The sequence below is a fragment of the Leptosomus discolor genome, chromosome 21 (assembly GCF_034619465.1).
Source record: "Leptosomus discolor isolate bLepDis1 chromosome 21, bLepDis1.hap2, whole genome shotgun sequence".
In the NCBI taxonomy this organism is placed as follows: Eukaryota; Metazoa; Chordata; class Aves; order Leptosomiformes; family Leptosomidae; genus Leptosomus; species Leptosomus discolor.
The window spans coordinates 5929241-5943403 of NC_141411.1; the positions used below are offsets into that span (position 1 = coordinate 5929241).

The 14163-nt window shown below is 59.1% G+C and overlaps 1 protein-coding gene across 1 annotated transcript; it reads left to right on the forward strand.

Moving 5' to 3' along the window:
- The first annotated feature begins 272 nt into the window (after nucleotides 1-272).
- PSMA5 (proteasome 20S subunit alpha 5) lies at nucleotides 273-11868 on the forward strand. Its single transcript, XM_086476454.1, has 9 exons — nucleotides 273-363; nucleotides 1385-1451; nucleotides 3539-3665; nucleotides 4637-4704; nucleotides 6200-6307; nucleotides 6402-6460; nucleotides 7346-7448; nucleotides 8566-8652; nucleotides 11575-11868. The coding sequence occupies exons 1-9, from the start codon at nucleotides 335-337 to the stop codon at nucleotides 11650-11652; spliced, it is 726 nt and encodes a 241-aa protein (XP_086332580.1). The 5' UTR covers nucleotides 273-334; the 3' UTR covers nucleotides 11653-11868.
- The last annotated feature ends 2295 nt before the right edge of the window (nucleotides 11869-14163 follow it).

Genomic DNA, 14163 nt, shown 5'->3' on the forward strand with positions numbered 1-14163 from the left:
CCCCGCCCCTTTAGCGCACTGACCACGCCCCCTTGCTCTGACCCCGCCCCTCTCCAGCGCTCCCTCCAATCCCCTCTAGCAACCGCTCCTCCCCTCTCCTTTTCACCGAGCCCGCCCTCCTCGTTTTCTCATTGGTTAGACGGCGGGTGGGTGAGGCCCAATGGAAAAGCGGCGCGGGGGGAAGTGGGGCGAAGGGGCGGGGCTGCGTCTGCGCGTTGCGGGCCCGCTGGCAGGAAGCGGCGGAGAAGAACCCGGCGAGGGCAGCGCGGTGCTCCCGCCTCCGCCGCCCGTTCCTCCCTCCCCGCGTTCCCCCGCGCCCTCCCCCGCCGCTACCATGTTCCTCACGCGCTCCGAGTACGACCGGTGAGTGCCCGCAGCCCCCTCCGCCGCCCCGCGCCTTCCCCGCCGCCCGCGGCCTGCGGCTGAGTCACGGGCCTGCGGCCGGTCACCACCCTCCTCATCCCGGTAGGCCGTGGCCGGCGCCTCTCGCTTGCAGCCGCCGTGGGGACCGTTCTGAGGAGATGGCGGGAAGGCCGCAGCCGTGCTGGGTCGTGCCCAAGGGCCTCTGCTCGTTCCCCCGCCTGCCCCGCCCGGGCCCGTGGGGGTTCCCGCCTCACCGGGCAGTGGCACAGCCGGTTGATGCGCGGCCGTCCCCTCCCTGCGGCGGACTCTTCCTCTTATTTTTGTTTTCTTTGGGTTTTGGAGAGCCCGGTTCTGTTAAATACAGGGGAAGGGAGAACGCGTCCCGTGTGACCGGAGGCTGGTGGTGTTGGAAGGCCCCGAGGCCCCCGGTCCCTGGGGGGGGGGGGGGGGGGTCTCACAGGGCTGTAGTTCATCTTGTGAAATGCCACCAGAAACCAGGTGGCTTTTAAGAAATGCCACGGAGGGTTTGGCGTGTGGATGGAGTCCCTGGGCACCGCGGGTCTGGCGGAGGAGGGCAAGGTCAGCTCCCGCTTTGTGCAGTGGGGTGGGAGGAGCAGTGGAAATCGGGCTGGGGGGGTGGGGATGGGGTAACCAGGGAAAGGAACGGGCCTGCTGCGCTGGTAAAACAAAATCCTACTGTCTCCTGGTGCTGAGGAAGTGTTGAGGGTCCGAAGGCAGCGTGCTGCAGCGTCCGCAGGGTGATGTGAACTGACCTCCTGACCCCTAACTAGACCTGCTGGCGTTCCTTTTCTTCTTCTTTCTCCCTGAGCATCCTGAATCCAGACCCCACCCCTGTCTGCAGCGAGGGTGACGGGCTCCAGCGAAGCAGTGGTGTGTCCCAGCTGCCCCTCTTGTGTCACCCGTCCCCAGCTGGCATCACCCTTCCCGCCACGGCTCTTGAATTTCTTGTTCAGCCTTTGGTTTCCCGCCCTTTACGCCATCTCTGATGTTGCTCTTGCAGGGGGGTGAACACCTTTTCTCCGGAGGGGAGGCTGTTCCAGGTGGAGTATGCTATCGAGGCCATAAAGGTACCGTCAGCTCCGTCTGGTTGCCAAACTGTGACCTTAAGGGCTCTTTCACCCCCAAAGCTGGGGTTTGGTCAGGAAGGAACCAGGCAGATTCCGTGGGTTGGGCTCTGGCCTCACTGGGCAGGATTTGGCCGGCTCCCAGGGCAGGAGCTGCTGCCTTTCCCCGCTCCTGTGTGTGACTGGCAGCTCTTTGCCAGCCTCTCACCAGGGGTTGCAGTGGGAGAGCTGCGGGCCAGTGCTGGATTCCTTCCATCCAGGCAAACCTCCTCCAGCTTTGCTCTTGTATGGGTCATGGAGACTCCAAAGCCATCAGTTTCCCCAAAATGTTCCCTTCCCTGTCTCCTACCCACCAATTGACCCCCAAACCAAACACAACCTGCAGATGCTGATCCCCACATCAAACCTCCTCCAAGCTGGCGCTGAAATGAGAGATCCTGGGTGCCCCCATACTGTGATGCTGCCAGCGTGTTGTGGCCGTAAACGCTTGTCTGAGAGCAGAGGAGAGCTCTGCTCCCTCCTCTCAGCCTTCCCTTCAGGTCTGTGGGCTTTATGAGGATGGAGTCCCTTGGAAAAAAACCCCAAAAGTGGCAACTTTGCTCTTGCTGGGTGAACTTTCCTTTCCTTAGGAGTGCGTCACTGTTTGCTCAGGTGATTTTTTTAAAACCTGAAGGTAAAGGTTGTTAGGAGCAAACCAACCTACCCCAGCAGAGCCCAGTGGCCTTTCTGGGGTGTTAAGTGTTTGTAACTGATAAATGTTCTTCCTGAGGACGTGGGTGTCGACTGGGAATGAGTTTAAACTTGGTGGGAGAAACTGGTTGAGTGGTGGAGAAGCTGCGAGCAGGCCTGGGTTTGGACTGGGGAAAAAGAGGGTGCTGGCTGCTTCTTCCCTGCACTGCTTTAGCTCGGTAGAGTGAAGGGAAGTAAAAACCCTCAGAAGGATGTCGGTCACCTTGCTGCCTTCACCGTGACAAACACACCCACCGGAGCAGCAGCCCTTCCTGGCTTCTCCCTCTCTTCCAGATTCCTCATTATCCGTGAAACTGCCGCGGCTCAGGCAGCTCTTAGACGTGTCACGTGCGCTGCCCCGCGGGTTAGGGGTGCAGGAGGGGGTTTTATTCGTGTGCTTCAGCTTCCTGAACAAACCTCCACCTGAAGTGACATCGAGTGTCCCTCCTTCCCTCGGGGCTGGTGCGCAGCGGTGGCAGGGCGATGGCTGCACCCCCGAGTGCCTGCACCGGGGCGATGCCCCTCCGCCAGGCCGGCGGTTATCGGTGCAGCTGCCCGGCGGAGGTTGCTGCTGACATTTCCCTGTCTGGCCTGACTCGGAGGCAGCGTCTCCACACCGCAGCTGGGCCGGTTATTCCGGTGAATTCCCCGGTGTGGAAGAGCTGCGAGTGGGGGGAGCCCGGTAGGGGCTGGGGGGGAGCTGCCAGGAGCACTTGGGATCTGATCCCCCCCCACCTCGGCTGTGCTCGTGGCCCTGGCGACACCGTGGTGTCCTGTGGCAGACCAGGGTGGAGCTGGCTGCGGGGGGTTCTCTGCCGCCTGGCGAGCGGTAGGTGCGCACGATGCTCTCGGTCCTGTTGTAAATGTTGTGGGTACAAGGACATTTGGGAGAAAAAGAGGTAATGGGAAGAAAAACGCCCAGCCCAGCAGTACAGAATTAAGGCTGTTATGTGAAATCCTCCTTTCTCACTTTAAAATTTAATTTCTGTCTCGCCCAGGCAGCTTCCCGAGGCCTTTTAAATCCAGGAGGCTTGAAGCTGTAAAATTTGATGTTTCCTGGGAAAGAGGTGAATGGTTTGCAGCAGCCCTGCTGGGTCCTGATGACCTCATCAGCTGGGAAGCCGTGTGGGTTTAACCTCTCCAGTTCCCCAGTTCACGTCCTGCCGTTGAAAACTGGGTGTGCAAAGCCGTGGGGTCTTGTGGGTGGGTGTCTGTGGGTGGTGGTGTGATGATCTCCCAAAAACCAAATCACCTGCACATAATACGGCTCCTACTGAGCGTTGAGCCCCTCCTGTTTGTCTGAGGGGTGGCGGCTGGACCCCGGGGCGGGGCGGTGGTGGTGACTGCCTGGTGGTTTTCAGCTTGGATCCACGGCCATCGGGATCCAGACCTCGGAGGGCGTCTGCCTGGCCGTGGAGAAGAGGATCACCTCCCCCCTCATGGAGCCCAGCAGCATCGAGAAGATTGTAGAGATCGATTCCCACATAGGTAAGGACAAAGGAGGGAGCTGTGGGGGTCCCTCTGGTGGAGCCCCGGGAGCACCCCTCGAGTTTTGGAGAGAGATCTGTGTCAAGAACGTGAGGCTGTGTCCCCTGGGAGTGGCAGAAGCGCCATGTCGGGGCTCACCTCCCCTGCAGGCAGCTCTGCCGAGCCGAGCGGGCCACGCTCATCCTTCCCAGTGAACACCAGGTCCTGGTCACTGGTTTTCCAGGCGCCAAGCCAGCAGGACATAGTTACGGGAGCAGGAAGAGGCAGCTGAAGCACCCCCCCCCCCCATCCTCCGCCTCAATGACCTCCCTCACGAAAGCTCATCCCAAATTTAGCTCTGGGAGGGCAGGGAATTACTGCAAAAGGCTTGACTGGAGGCCAGTTTGCTCTGGGAGCACTAATGTCAGCCTCTGCCCCCGCTCGCCGCAGCCTCCTGCGCCGGGAGGGGGCCCGCGACGCGCTCATGACCAAATATGTCGCCTCGAAAAGCAGGAGACCTCCAAAATACCTACGTTGCTGCGGAGAGGGGTCATGGAAGGAGCTCTTGAAGAGTCTAATTTCCTCCTCCCGCCCGCTGACGGTACAGCCCCTCTCTTCCTGGAGCAGGATCTGTGCTGGAGGCTCCTGCTGCCTCCTCCCCGCAGCGGGGGCGGGGGAAGGAGTTCCCCTTCCAAGCAGGTGGCGTTTCTCTCCGTTAGCTTCTCTTGGAAGGCCTCAAATGGGGGCTCCTTGAACCAGTTCAGACTGGGGGAGGCGTGATGGGGAGAACTGGGTTGTGTACCCGCCCTTCAGCCGGGTGTCCGTCCTTCCTCCTGAGCGTTTCGGTCCCGTCCCCCTCCCTTCCCGGCACGCTGCGGCGCTGCTCCCGCGCGGGGACCCCGCTCCGCCCCGGGGGCTTTGGGGGGTCTGGGGGGAAGAGCACAAAGCACATAACGACTGAAATGACTCGTGGTTTCCCTCTCTGATCCCAGGGTGTGCCATGAGCGGCTTAATAGCTGATGCAAAGACTTTAATTGATAAAGCCAGAGTGGAGACTCAGGTGAGACTCGACCTTTCTTGTCTTAAAACAGCAGCACGAGGCTCGGGGGCATCTCGGGAATCTCTGGCACAGGAGGATCGTTAGAGCAGAGGAGCTGGTGTGGAGTGGGAGGCTCGTGGGGAGCGTAGCTTCTGCCTCTCGGGGCTTTTGCAGAGCAGATGGGCGGGATCTCCCTGTACTTCTGTGTTTTTCTCTGGTGGGAATCCTACGGCAGGTTCTCCAGTGGTTGTCTTGGCACTGGTGGATGCGCTCCGGTGAGCGTGTGGGGCTGTCTCTCTTACCTGTTGTCTTGGTTTGAAAGACAGGTGTCTGGGGAGGAAGGCAGGAGCCTCCCTTGAAATGGAAAGTGCAACCCCCTTCCCTCCAAATTATTATAATTTGAAATTAACAGGCCTTCAGGCAAAGATGTGGGGAATAGGAATAACAGTTCTTTACTAATATATATATATATATAACACAAGGCAGGGAAAAACAAACACCCCACTGGTTTACACGGACAGAGTCAGGAATACAACCTGACACCCTGTTAGGGGGGCAGTAGCAGTCCGATAAGATGCTGGCTGCCGTCCTCCTGAAGCGATGGATGTAGTTCTGTTGAAGCAGCGATCAGGTAAAAGAGTCTGGTCTTCCTCCGAAGGTCCAGTGGTAGGTAGGTAGCTCTTGTCCTCTGGAACTCCAGTGGGGGGGGGGGAAACTCCTCTGGGAATCCAGTGGAAGAAGGCTGCTAGGGTGTTGGAGATCTCCGTTTTTATTTGGCATGGACTGCTTGGCTCCTTCCCCCCGGGCGGAGCATCTCACCATGGGATGGGGAGTCGTGAGGCAGTTCCTTGATGGGCCATGAACAGGAGATAGCCCAGGAGCGAGTTACCGATGGGTCAGGCGATAAGGCCTTGTTGTGCCCATTGACAGGAGATAGTCCAGAGGGGGGAGGCAGGGAGCACCGCCCCGCCTGGTCTCAACAGCTCCTGAAGATGGTCATAGAATACTTTTTTTTTTCCTTTTGGCACATTTTACACTGTGACCCAGGACACCTGTTTTGACAAAAGACTGGTTGTATTGGTTAGATTTGTGACCCCTTAAATTCACGTGGTGCCTCAGGTCCTCAGAGGTCCCAGGCACAAGTCTCTGTGCTATAGCGAAGACTTTTCCTGCGAGGCTTTCCCACGTGTCAGCCCTCCTGCCTCTGGAGAACCAGCTAACCCCATCGCTTCCAAAACACATACTGGGATCAAGTGCTCTGGTCTTGCCTTTTCCTGGCTGGCATCCCAAGGTCTAGGGATCCCAAGGTTTCGGGGGGACCCCTACCCAAGCTTCCCAGCTTGTTCTGTGCTCCTGCTCCTTTCCTGGTGCTTCCCTCTTTCGGCGGAACAGGCTGTGCCCCGGAGCGGGCTGGAGGGAGGTTGTCGTTGGGGTCTACGCCGAGTGAACAGCCCGGGATTGTCATGTTTTGGGGACGAGGTGACAATTTGAATCTCTTTTTATTTTCTTCCTGCAGAATCACTGGTTCACCTACAACGAAACCATGACGGTGGAGAGCGTGACGCAGGCCGTGTCCAACCTGGCGCTGCAGTTTGGGGAGGAGGACGCGGACCCGGGGGCGATGGTGCGGAGCTGGGGGTGCTCTGGGGAGGTGCTGGTGGCTCCCCTCTGGCTTTGCCCTCGGCCCCGCCTGACCTCTCGGCTCCTTTCTCTTGCAGTCTCGTCCGTTTGGCGTCGCGCTGCTTTTTGGAGGAGTGGATGAGAAGGGACCCCAGCTGTAAGTTCCGCTTTCTTAATCCAGGGCAGCTCTGGGAAGAGACAAAACCTCTACTGAAACTTCCCAGGACCTTTTAATGACTTGATTCTGGGATCTCACTTAAGCCAAACACTTGGGGTTTATCCCATTATGTACCTGTTAATGCTTTTAAACCCAGCCTGAGCTCTGGCTGCTGGTTTGGGATTGAAGGGAATGCCGTGTCTTCACTGATTCTTCCTTTTTTTACTGTGGTTTCCTGGGCAGGAGGGAAGTGTTAAAGCTCTCCTCATCCCGAGTTTATTCTTACCTTTCCCTAAAGGACCAGCAGAGCCACGGGTAACATAATATGTGGAGCCTGCTGTGACATTCCTTGGGGAGGTGGTGGAGTGCTGGTAACCTGAACTGGTGCGCTCCAGGCCTCCGCTGGAGGTGGGAATGGCTCGGCAGAGCCGGCCCGATAAGGTCTCCCCACGGCCTCCCTCCCAGGAGCAGTAGTGAAATCTTGCTGACTTTATTAAAAAAAAAAAAAAAAGAAAAATAAGGGGGGGGGGGGGGAAGAAAAAGAAAAATGATTCTGCTGTGAATACAGAGGGCAGTGTCAGGAGTGTGTAGCTCTCCTCCTAGCTGGCCACCCCAGCCTGGGTCTGCAGGTGGTTTCTGACGCTCCTCAGACCTCGGTGGTCTCCTCCGCGTGCCGGGAGGAGAGACCTGCTGCTGCTGGGCTCCTGGCGGCGCTCCCCTGAGGAGGCTGGCCGCAGCGAGGGGGCGGCTGTTGCTCTTGAGGAGCCCCTTGTTCTTCCCCAGCGCTGGGGAGCGTCGTGGCTCTGGTGGGAAAGCCCTTGGGGTGCCAGGGTGGAGGGGGGTGCAGCGGCCATTCGCTCTCTCCCCCCCCCCGTGTCCCTGCAGGTTTCACATGGACCCCTCGGGGACGTTCGTTCAGTGCGATGCCAGAGCGATCGGCTCCGCCTCGGAAGGCGCCCAGAGCTCCCTGCAGGAGGTTTACCATAAGGTAAAAGCTGGCTTGGGGTGGACATCTCCCAAATCACCAGGATCCTCGGGTTTCCTTCCCCGTGAGGGATTCCTAAGACTCTCCTCGCGCCGCAGAGGAGGCGCTTGAGCTGCTCAGGGTGGGACTCGCTCCTTGGCGGTCGACGCGGGGTCGGCGCTGAGCTGCTGGAGGGGGGAGCTGGGCGAGGAGGAGCGCTGCCACCAGCAGCTTCCCCCTGGGCTGCCGCTGGAGCACGGGGCTGGTGTCTGAGCTGCCGGGCTCTGCCTCCAGCGGGTGATAATTAAGACCGTGGCAGGGGGCACGCTCCCAATAAAGGAGCTGCCGGACGGACGCCGTCAGGGCTCGGGGTGGATGCAGCCTGGAGCGTCAGGAGCTAAAGCAAGCGGCTCCATTGCACCAAGCCAGGGAACTGAACGGCTTTTGTGCTGCAAGTGCTGCTCCTGGGTGATAATAGACCCTTTTTTTCCCTCCACAAGAAGGGAGCTGCCCGTTTAGCGTGGTGAGAAACCAAACGCTGCAGCGGAAAGCACAACTGCGGGTGTGGATGGCTGTGAGGGCTTCCAGCCTGAGACTGACGACCTGAGGTGTTCCCTCGCAGCGTTGTCCCAAGTTTTGGGGCTTGTGACCCGTCTTCCAAGTGCAAAGCTCCTGCAAACGCCGCTCCCGTCGCTCTTTGAGTGTTGCACGGCCCTCTGGCTCCTGGCTCTAGTCCCCCCTCATGCAGGGATTTACGTGATTAAAGGATGAAAGCTTCTGCCAAGAAGGGAGTCCGGCTTTTTGGAGCTTGTTGGGGGGGGGAGGAACTCCTTGATAGGCAGTAACTGGTGAAGAGAAACGGCCCCTCGTGTCCTGGTCCTGACAATAAGGTTCATGTGCCCAGATTAGCAGTTCTTGAGCTCTGTAAGAAGTGACACAGGAGCAGGCCGTCGCCATCCTTGCCACTGTCACTCTCCCGCCCCGACAGCGCGCTTTGATCTCTCCTTGCTGCTGTAGATAAACCTGATAAGCTTTTCAATCTGCTGCCAGCCACAGCTTAAAGGATTTGGGGGGGGAGCGGGGAGGGGGAGCACCTGCGTGAGCCTCCCCGGCGCGACTCAGCGAGGGGTTTGTTTTGCAGTCGATGACGCTGAAAGAAGCCATCAAGTCTTCCCTCGTCATCCTGAAGCAAGTTATGGAGGAGAAGCTGAACGCCACCAACATCGAGGTAACCGGTGGCTGGTCGGGTGAGGAAGGTGCCCGCTTGCTTGCTGGAGAGGAGGGTGGCCTCCTCCTCCTCCTCCTCCTCCTCCTCGAGCGAGGAACGGGTAGCTGGAGCGGCTCAGGCCTTCCCCCGCCAGCGCCTGGCTGGCTGCAGGGGTTCCTGAGCTCGCACGCTGCCCCTCGTGGCGTGTCGTGGGTGGCCCGTGGGAAAGGTCGGAGCTTTTGGCTCCTAGAGGTGCGCGGCCCGGCCTGTTGGCCTGGCTCACCCACGAGGGCTGGCAGGAGCGCTGCTGGGGGGGGGCTGCCTGGAGCCCCTGCTGACCTTCCCCAGGCCGAGCCGGGCAGCGGGGACCTGGCGTGCCAGCCCGGATCGCTTTTTCTTCCCCTGGGTTTGGCCATTCTTTCTTTCCCTGGTACTTGTAATATTAGAAGGAATGAAAATTATACAGCTCCTGGACTTGCTATATTCAGGCTTGGGTCGGTGCCAAAAATCTCTTGGACAGGAGGAGCAGGGAGGTGAAGGCTCCAGGACCGAATGGGCTCCTCTAACCTCCGGCTCCGCCGGCCAGCGGCCGGGCTCGCGGAGCTGGGCTTGACCCGAGCGTGCGGTGCTCGGAGATCCCCACAAAGGTGGCGGTGCCTGTCCCCTTCAGCCCTGCTCGTTAGCCCGGTCGTGCTCCTTTTTAGGTAGCAAAGGTAAAAACCCTTCCAGTTTGTCAGGGATAATGGGTAAGTGAGGAGCAAGGCTGGCGTATAGAGTTTGCTTCTATTCCTGGCGGGTTATGAGACACTGGACCTCTTCAAATCATGTCACTCCCGCTCCTGAGCTGCTCTCCTCCCGCCCTTCTCCCGCTCCTCTCCTCTGAGCGCTGGAAACCCATTTCCCAAACAGCCCAAAAGCCTGTACCCCGTTTTTTTTAATTACATGCTGCTGCTGGGGACCCTTCCTGACGTGATTAACCGGCTTCCTCTGGGGGAAGGGGCCAAGAACACGCTGAAAACTTAAACACTCCCTCCAGAAACGATGCTGTCTGGCTGGAATCTGCTTCCCAACCCATGCTGATCAGTTCTCTCTCGATCAGCTTCAGGTCTCTTCTGGAAGACCCGCAGTACAGTGCGAGGAAACTGAGGCGGAGGAGCGTGTACAGTATCCTTGGGTCACGTCCCCCTTGACCAGGGCTTAACTGTGCTTGGCAAAGCTCTGGATGTGTTGAGGAATCATATCAGGGTTAAGTATGAGAAGAATGTGCTGAGGATTGAAAGGTCCTTATTGACTCAAGTCACCCTTCTGGCTGGAAATCGTCTACCTGAAGTGGCTGCTTGGCTTTCCAGCCTTGTGCAAGTGTGTGGTGCTCTGGTTTGTGTACTCGAGCCACTTGCCCCTCTGGCGTGGGGTTTTTCCCTCTAGCAGCAAAGAGATGGGGCAAAGTGTGGTCGTGGAAGAGTTAAATCCGTTGGCAGCGAAGGTCAGGAGCCTTAAACAATGTTCTGCTTTTAAATTAATTACTTCCTGGTGAAGCCTGTAAGGGAATAGTTGAGTAAAGCTTTTGCTTGTAGGGAGAAGGTGAGGCACAGGTTGGAGCAGACGTGGAAGAGCGGAGTAGTGGGTGTCTCTGAGCTCTTGGGTTGAGTTTTGGGGTGTGTACATGTGTGTGGTCAGGTCTGTTTGGGTCTAGCATCAGGCCAGCGCCTGTACAGGTGACTTGAAGTGCCTGAAGTGGCACCTGCAAGTGTGCCTGGCCCGTCTGAGAGCGCCACCTAAAACCTGGGGGCTCTCGGGATGAGTGGTTGGGACGTTTCTCCTTAAAAAAAAAGGCTTACGCCTGCCCTCCCTCCACCCCAAACGCCTGCCCTGCCACCCCGTCCCCTCTTACGGGTGACCTCGCAAGCAGGGAAGCCTCGGAAGAGCTCGGGGGGGTTTGTCCGAACCCTCTGCAGCTCGTGACAACCCAACACTTTGACCCCTTCGGAGTAAAGATGCGTCCCCAGGGCCGGGGGGTGCCTGTGAGCCGGGGGGGCTGGAGCATCCCGGCCGGGGGGAGGGGCTGGAGCATCCCGGCCGGGGGGGGGGGAGCTGGAGCATCCCGGCCGGGGGGGGGGAGCTGGAGCATCCCGGCCGGGGGGGGGGGGCTGGAGCATCCCGGCCAGCTCCTGCGCCCTCAGCCAGGCGCCAACCCCAGTCCCGCTGATGTTCCTCTCCCAGTCCCGTCATCCTTCAGGCATCTCCTGTCCCGGTGCTCGCCCCGCGGGGTGGCTCAGCTGTCGGCCCTGGAACTGCCCCCCTCGGCTGCTGGCGCAGGGGCAGGACAGAGTGTTGTGTGTGTCCCCCCCCCCCAGCTTCGTCCCCTGGGCTTTGCCTTGGAAAAGCTCACTGGGTCGTGCCCCAGGCAGCGGCGAGGTGCCCCGGGGCTCGCTTCGTGTCGGTGCTTGGTGATCAAAATGCAGCTTTGCCTCTGCCTCAGTTTCCCAGAGCCAACCCTCGGTCCCCTCTGGAGTGTTTTGCCACCTCGGCTCTCGTAAGGCCGGGATTTGTGCCCTTGGGGGGGGTCGCTGGAGGAGACGAGGCCCCTCTGCCCACACTGAACGGCAGCCAGACACCCCCCCGCCCCCCCCGAGGAGAGTTTGACCAAGGACTCGTACAAACGGGGTCTTTTCCCCCAGCCAGCCCCAGCAGAGCCTGCCTGTTCCCAACAGACATTCCCTCCTGCTGCTACTATGAGGAGACTGAGTCAATTCAAAGCTATTCCTGCGGCAGGCAGCTATTTTAGGGAATCCAAGAGCTTGTTACGGGGGGGGAAGGATCCTGCTGGGCTGGCAGATCAGGCACCCGGGGGGGGCGGGGGGGAAACAGCTGCTCCGGCTGTGGCGGCGGCTCCGCTCTGTTCCCTGCCCCAGCGCCCTTAACCCCTCGCTCCTTCTCTTTCAGCTTGCCACAGTGGAGCCCGGCATGAAGTTCCACATGTACACGAAAGAGGAGCTTGAAGAGGTCATCAAGGATATTTGAAAAGGAGGGAGACTCCCCTCAATGGCTCGTTCCCCCCTCCCTCCCCCCAATCAAAGCGAACTGACTCTCTCGGTTCCTTCCAGTACCTGTGATTTTATTTTCCAGCAGCATCTGTAATTGCTCTTCTTAGAAGGCTCTTGAGGTTTTTTTACAGTTTCTGTACATAACTGATCTCTACAATAAGAGGAAATGAGAATAAATCATTTTGTTACTCTATCCTGGGTTCCTCACCGCGGGGGGGAACCGTTTAGAGCTAAACTGGGGGGGGGGGGGAGCAGAGGAGGGCAAGATCTGCCCAAATCGGCGCTGCCGTCCTTGCTGGCTGCGGCGGTGGCCAGTCTCCCTCTCGTGGTGGTATCGCGCCAGGAGATCCGTGGGTGGTTTCACACGAGTCTTGAAAAACATGAGATTTCTAGATCCGCTCGTACCTCGCTGGTGTGTTCCCCCTGTCGTCCTCCAGCGGTTTTTATCCCTACCTGGAGCTCTGACGGGTTTCCCAGGGCAGAAATCCATACCCAGGCTCGGGGTTTGCATTTCTTTTTCGGTGGGAGCCTGGAAATACCCGTAACGACTGCGCCGGACCAGAGCCCCCTGAGTGGGAAGGGGTTTGGGGTGAACGGGGCAGCCTCCTGCTTGTTAAATGGGGCAGGTACCGCTTCGTTTTTGAGGACAGTCTCCTTTTGACCAGCAAACTTCTGCTCATCCGCTTCAGGAGCTGGTTGCTTTTGTTCCTCCTCCTCCAGCAGACGTCTCTCCTCCTCCAACTGGCGTCTGAGAATCGAAGATGAGCCCGAGAAGGGAAGAAGCGGAGATTAGCAAAGCCTTTTCCTACAAAATCGTGCCTGCGTGGTCCGTGCGGCTGCAGGGGCTGGGGAGCAGCTCTGCCCTGGCCCCTGGTTGCTCCGTGGACGTTGGCAGGCGGCGGAGGCTGCTCCGCTCTGTCCTAGTTTGAGGAATTACAGTTTCCCCCGGAACAAAACGACGTTGTCGGCCGTGGAAGAGACGGACGTGGCCTGTGCTGCTGCCGGGAGGGGGATTGCGCTGGTCAGTGGGGACGTTTCCAGCGGGATTTTTCCTCTTGGTTCAGCGCTAGGGATCGTCTCCTGGTCTCCAGGGGGGCGTTTCGTCGCTTGGCAAAGCCGAACGGTCGTGGCAAACCGCGGCTGACCTGACGCCTGCCAGCCTCGGCCTGCTGTGGAAGGGAAAATCCCAACCTTGTTGATTTTGGGTTTTTTTTTTCCCCCTCTTTCTGTTGCCAGATGGATGCAGGAAGGGAAGGGAAGCCAGGTCTTCACGGCTGGAAGATCAGTCCTTGGAAAAGCTCCGTTTCCAGAACAGCCCAGCGCCCTCCCCTCAGAGTTCCTGCTGCGAGTTCCTCTTTGTGAACCAGCCTAAAGGAAACGTCTTGGATCACCGGGTGCTGCCTGAGGTCCCGCTACGGGCTGGCTACACCCCCCCTACCTGCGGGCGGACGAGCAAACCTAACGAATAATTAGTTGATGGGCTTTACGCTCCCGGGAGACCTTCCCTGTGGCCTAAATGTGGCAAAACGAGCCTGACTTCGGCTCTGCCGCCGCAGCTGTGCCGCGCCGTATCCCGTCTCCGTGCCGCTCCTCGCCTCTGGAATGAATTTGCAGCGGTGACGAGGGTGGCTCTGGCGCGGGAGCTCACCTGGCCTGAATATCCAGCAGGCCAGGGTGGCATCCAGGGCACCGCCCCGAGCGCCACCCTCGTCAAACCACCCCGTGAGTGGAACTGGGGCTGCTCTCGGCTGCTGGGCCTGTGGAAGGCAGAAACGGCCTTTATCCCTCAAAGCTTGGGCGTGTTCCCTTCTCCCTGGGGAAGGCAGCTGGTGGGGACGGGTGTCCCAGCTGCTGGCAGCCGCCCTGCCCCGCGGAGCACCCCGCTGCTCTGGTTTTGGTTTGTTTGTGTCCCCAGAAACACAAAAAGCGAATTCTTCCCGACGGGGCGTTCCGGCAGAAAAAGGGCCTTTATGCCCTGCGCTCGTCACAGGGTTTGTTGGTGGCAGCGTCACATGAGAGCGGCTCCTCTGGAAGGGAAAATCGAGGCTTTGTGCTCCTTATCTGATCCGGCTTGGCAAGGGAAAAGCCTGAGCTCTTTCCAGAGGGGTGACAAGGGGGGGGGGTGGTGGTGAGGGTAACGGTGAGCTCTGCGCTCGCCTCCCACCCCGGTGCTTGGGATCTGCCCCTTTGCTGCTTTCTGGGCTTAGCGGAGCGATGCCACGCAGGCAGCTTGGCGCAGAGCTGGGTTTCCTTCTGCCTTTCACGTGTCAAACGTGTAGATTGGGGTTTTTTTGTTTGTTTGTTTTTTGTTTTTTTGGGGGGAGAAGCTGCGGAAGGATGACACAGCAGTAAAATAGAAATTCCCTTTTTTGCAAAGGAGAGAGGACGAGGGCTTCAGGCTCCCTGAGGCTCTCACTTGGGTGCAGTGGGGGCTTTAACACCCCCAGGTGTGGGGCAGGGAGCCCCCAGTCCCCTTCCCCACCACCCC

Bases quoted from the DNA above. Each gene is read 5' to 3' on its own strand.
- PSMA5 (XM_086476454.1), top strand. From the start codon at position 335: ATGTTCCTCACGCGCTCCGAGTACGACCG. The intron at 364-1,384 runs GTGAGTGCCCGC...TTGCTCTTGCAG, and splicing joins ACGCGCTCCGAGTACGACCG to GGGGGTGAACACCTTTTCTC. The intron at 6,308-6,401 runs GTGCGGAGCTGG...TTTCTCTTGCAG, and splicing joins ACGCGGACCCGGGGGCGATG to TCTCGTCCGTTTGGCGTCGC.